At 44.7% G+C, this 4,115-nt stretch overlaps 1 protein-coding gene across 1 annotated transcript; it reads left to right on the top strand.

Annotated features, from left to right (window-relative positions):
* Positions 1 to 510: 510 nt before the first annotated feature.
* Positions 511 to 3,232, top strand: LOC146765347 (uncharacterized). The gene has a single exon (XM_085560442.1). The coding sequence runs from the start codon at positions 1,424 to 1,426 to the stop codon at positions 3,215 to 3,217; it is 1,794 nt and encodes a 597-aa protein (XP_085416568.1). The 5' UTR covers positions 511 to 1,423; the 3' UTR covers positions 3,218 to 3,232.
* The last annotated feature ends 883 nt before the right edge of the window (positions 3,233 to 4,115 follow it).

The raw sequence follows: 4,115 nt of genomic DNA, 5'->3' as shown, positions 1-4,115 counted from the left end.
CGGCGCTTGGCTTCGGACAGCTCCGGAGAGCCGGAGTGTGCGTCTGCACTAGACTGCATGATAGCGAAAAGCTTTGGCAGTGTGTCTCGCAAGGAGATAGCTTAGGAGCGCAGCGCACTTATGCCTCCCTTGTCCAGAAACACGATTTTACTGCACACTTGTAAGAGGCCGTCTGAAGACCCTCACTCATTTGCCTGCCGATTGCCACGAGCAGGATTTCCCTTCCCCCTCTGCAGTTCCGGCTTGGAGAAGGCAACAGTGCAGGTGTAGCCGCTGTACCATTACGTGCTGTTCCCAACGAGGACCGGCAAGAACTTGGCAAGGAGTTGGCAAGGACTTGGCGAAGACCCAGCGTGGACCCAGCACAGAGCGGCCTACTGCAATTCCTGCTTCACTCTCCACCTTTAAGCCAAATGAACTGTTGGGGTGACTCTGGTGGTCTCTCACTGAAGACCCCTCATCTGCCTCGCTACCACCGTGATAGACAGAGATCAAGAACCCTCTCCCCAAGGACTGCGACTGAGATTCCTACCACAAACAGTGGGCGAAGGGAGAGAATGACCTGACCTGTTCTTCTCCAGTAACTTCAATGGACTTATCCCTTATTGTGTTTGTTCAGCCTAGATGACGCTTGTTCCCCCACAGCAATTTCAATAGACTCTCATTGTTCTGCCTGCTCCCCCCTTTTCCCTCTGTGGACTATAACTGGACCCCTGGGATAGGTAGAACTTTGGAGACTCTCCCCAACACAACAAGACGGATCCACATCGTCCGGACCAGTGAGGACTCCGCCTGTGTTGGTAGCTATTCCCATCCCCCCTTCTCTCTCTCTCTCTATCCTTTTATTTCTTTTCTGAACCCACTATCGCATTTATTGTTTTGGCCCTTAATAAAGGTGCATTTGTTGTGATTAAACTGCTGATTGTCTTTTGCACTTTGGGATCGGCTAACGAACCATCACGACACCCCGCTATAAGCGGATCGTGACATTAAAATTGGCGTCACGGACAGGATTTCTGTCTAGGCAGAAGGGTGCAGGTTCTGTGTAGTCTGTAACAGGGGAAGGACGTTTCTTGCCAGCCGCACCTAGCCTGCCAGTACAAAAGACTGAGCATGGTCTGGAGAGCAAGGGGTAAGATTCAGATTTCCCACAGACTGCACATTGCCTAGGTGAAAAAGCACCCACACTGTCTTCAGAAATTGCAAAAGATCTCTTAGTGCAAAAGGCGGGACACTGTTGTTTTAAATGTGTGTTTGGACTGTCTGGGAAGGAAGAGACGACTTGAAGAAACTAAGCAGAGCCTCCCAGGCAGATTTTGTCTCTTCACCCACCCAGGGAAGTGAAGGGCGACACAGCGAAGTCTGTGTGCTTTGAGTAACTTAAGTTTGTACCTCCCTGCTGTGGTTTTGGTCCCTTCACAAAATGAGTGATAACTTTAACGATAAGGGTAAAGTTGAATTTTATGCTTTACTAGCTAAATACAATGCCAAACCTTCTCCGGGAGGAGAAGAATGGGCACAAAGTAATTGGTTTAATTTGGATAATGTGGTTGATAGAATATGTTCTTTACAACATGGTACAAAATTCAAACTGAGCAGAAATAAATCTATCTTATGCTCAGTTTTGGGAGCTTGTCTTACGGCAGCTGTAGAAACTCGCTTCCAGCGAAGAGGTGAGCAAGAAACAATAATAGACTCCCTTCAAAATTTGGTTGAAATTTTACAAAAACAATTACATGAAGAAAGGAATGAAAAACATTCACTGAGAAATGAGAACTATGCATTAAGAGCTGCCTTAAAAGAGGAACACGTTAACAAATCATCTAATGCTGATTCCTCTATAAATCCTGAGGGAAAGGAAACTCCTCACATTAACCAAATTTATCCTCACAAAGAACTTGAGGCAGTAAATAATTGTGGGGAACATTGCTGCTCTCACTTAAGACCTTTAATTAAAACAGAATATAACTATCTCAGTGATGATGATCTTGACCCCCACATCACAACCAAACACATACCATACACTGCCACCGAATTGGCTAAGCTTAAAAAAGAATATGGACGCCTCCCATACGAATCAGAAACAGAATATGTTTTCCGGGTGTCCCTCACTGGTGGCGATCAAATTAAACTAACTGAACAAGAAGCCAGTGGGTACTGGGGACATGGTGTCTTCTTAACAACAGGAGATAAACGTGACTCATGGTCCCTGACACAGCGCACGGCTTTTTGGGACGGGGGAACTAATCCCTTGGAAAGGGGAGATCCTATAGCTATAATTAGCACCCTCGACCAACTCCTAGAAAGTGTACACAAAGCCGCCTGTCTGCAAATGATTCATGAAAAGAAATTAATTCCTGGCTTTGAATCCCCAATGCAATTACCTGTGAAGCCTGAACTAATGACTCCTTTAATTCGTGGGCTTCCAGAAACACTCAAACCTACTGCCATAGCCTTACAGAAAACTATCATGACATTAAGCCCTACAGAAAAACTAGACAGATTTCTTGGTAACCCCACTAATCGCACTGGATCTACTGATCCTAGCTTTACTCCATCCTGCTCTCCATTCCAAGCTGTAAATTCACAAGCTAGTTCACCTGGCAGTAATTATAAAATTTGGACATGGGGTGAAGTTGCAGAGGATTTGATCAATTATTGTAGAAAATATGGACCTGTAAAAACCCCGGAAGAGAAACCAGAAAAATCAGAGAAAACAAAAGAGATTCGGTCTATTGGGACTCCTTACAGTAAATATCCAGAAAAGGGAAAACAGAACCCTAACCGCCAGCATTGGTGGTCACTGGGAGTCCAAAAGGGGGTCCCCAGAGAAGTGATGGATGGTCTGCCCCTTGATAAATTACAGAAAATAATAACTAATTGGCGCTATCGAAAATCAAATCCATCCGTTCAACCCAGTACACACCCTAGTGCACCCTCTCTTCCTCAGAACATGGGCAGCGAACCAACTCTCCCTCAGCCTCTCCTTCCTCTCCCAAACACGGGTAAGGAAACAACTCTCTTGCCATCCCTCCTGCAAAACAGGGACAGTGGACAAAAACTAACCATATCACAGCTTTCCTCTCAGAACTCAGGCTGTGACCCACAATTGACATTCTCCCAGTTTCTCTCTCAAAATCCAGGCAGTGAGTCATCCCTTTCTCAGCCTTTTCCTCAAAATTCAAACAGTGAACTAACACAATACCAGGGAAACTAATTTCTCCGTCCCTTGAAGGTGAGCGAAGAGACGGAGCATGGGTATATTTAAGAAGGCTCACTAAAAATAAATCAGGAGATATCTTGATCACAGTCATCGTGGGTCCCAAACGTGCTCTTGTAACCTTTTTGATTGATACTGGGGCTCAAATCTCTGCATTAACAACAAAAGATGCCCAGAGGTGTGGTGTTGTTCCAACTAAGAGACAATACTGTGTCCTTAATGCTCTAGGAATGTCAGAATCTATGAATGTGGCCTTAGTTAAACTCACTCTTCCTGGAAATGATGATCAATTGATTGTTAAAATGGTAATCGGGGATATCCCAAACAATTTACTAGGGATGGATGTCCTTGTTGGGAGACAATGGGAGGACTCAGAAGGATCTCTATGGTGTTTTGGTGCTACGCCTTTAAATATAAGGCTGCTTCAAACTGCACCTGCTTTGCCATATAGCAAAACCACCAATGTAAAACAATACCCTCTACCTTCTGGTGCCAGAGAAGGTATCAAACCTGTTATACAGGATTTGCGAGACCAGGGGGTAATAATTAACACACATTCTGCTTTCAACTCACCTGTCTGGCCAGTCCGAAAACCTAACGGGAAATGGAGACTAACAGTAGATTTTCGCAGGCTTAATGCCAACACAGATCCTCTCACAGCAGCGGTCCCAAATTTAGCAGAATTAATAACATCTATTCAAGAAAAAGCTCATCCAATTATGGCAACTATAGATGTCAAAGATATGTTTTTTATGATACCTATACAACCAGAGGACATGGACCGTTTTGCTTTTACATGGGAAGGACAGCAATACACTTTCACTAGACTCCCACAAGGATACAAGCATTCACCTACCTTAGCCCACCATGCTTTAGCTAAAGAACTAGAAAAGAT

The sequence above is a fragment of the Lonchura striata genome, chromosome 25 (genome assembly GCF_050655825.1).
Source record: "Lonchura striata isolate lonStrDom1 chromosome 25, ASM5065582v1, whole genome shotgun sequence".
NCBI classification, from domain to species: Eukaryota; Metazoa; Chordata; class Aves; order Passeriformes; family Estrildidae; genus Lonchura; species Lonchura striata.
The sequence above is the reverse complement of the archived record's forward strand: the minus strand, read 5'-3'. Positions and strand labels throughout refer to the sequence as shown.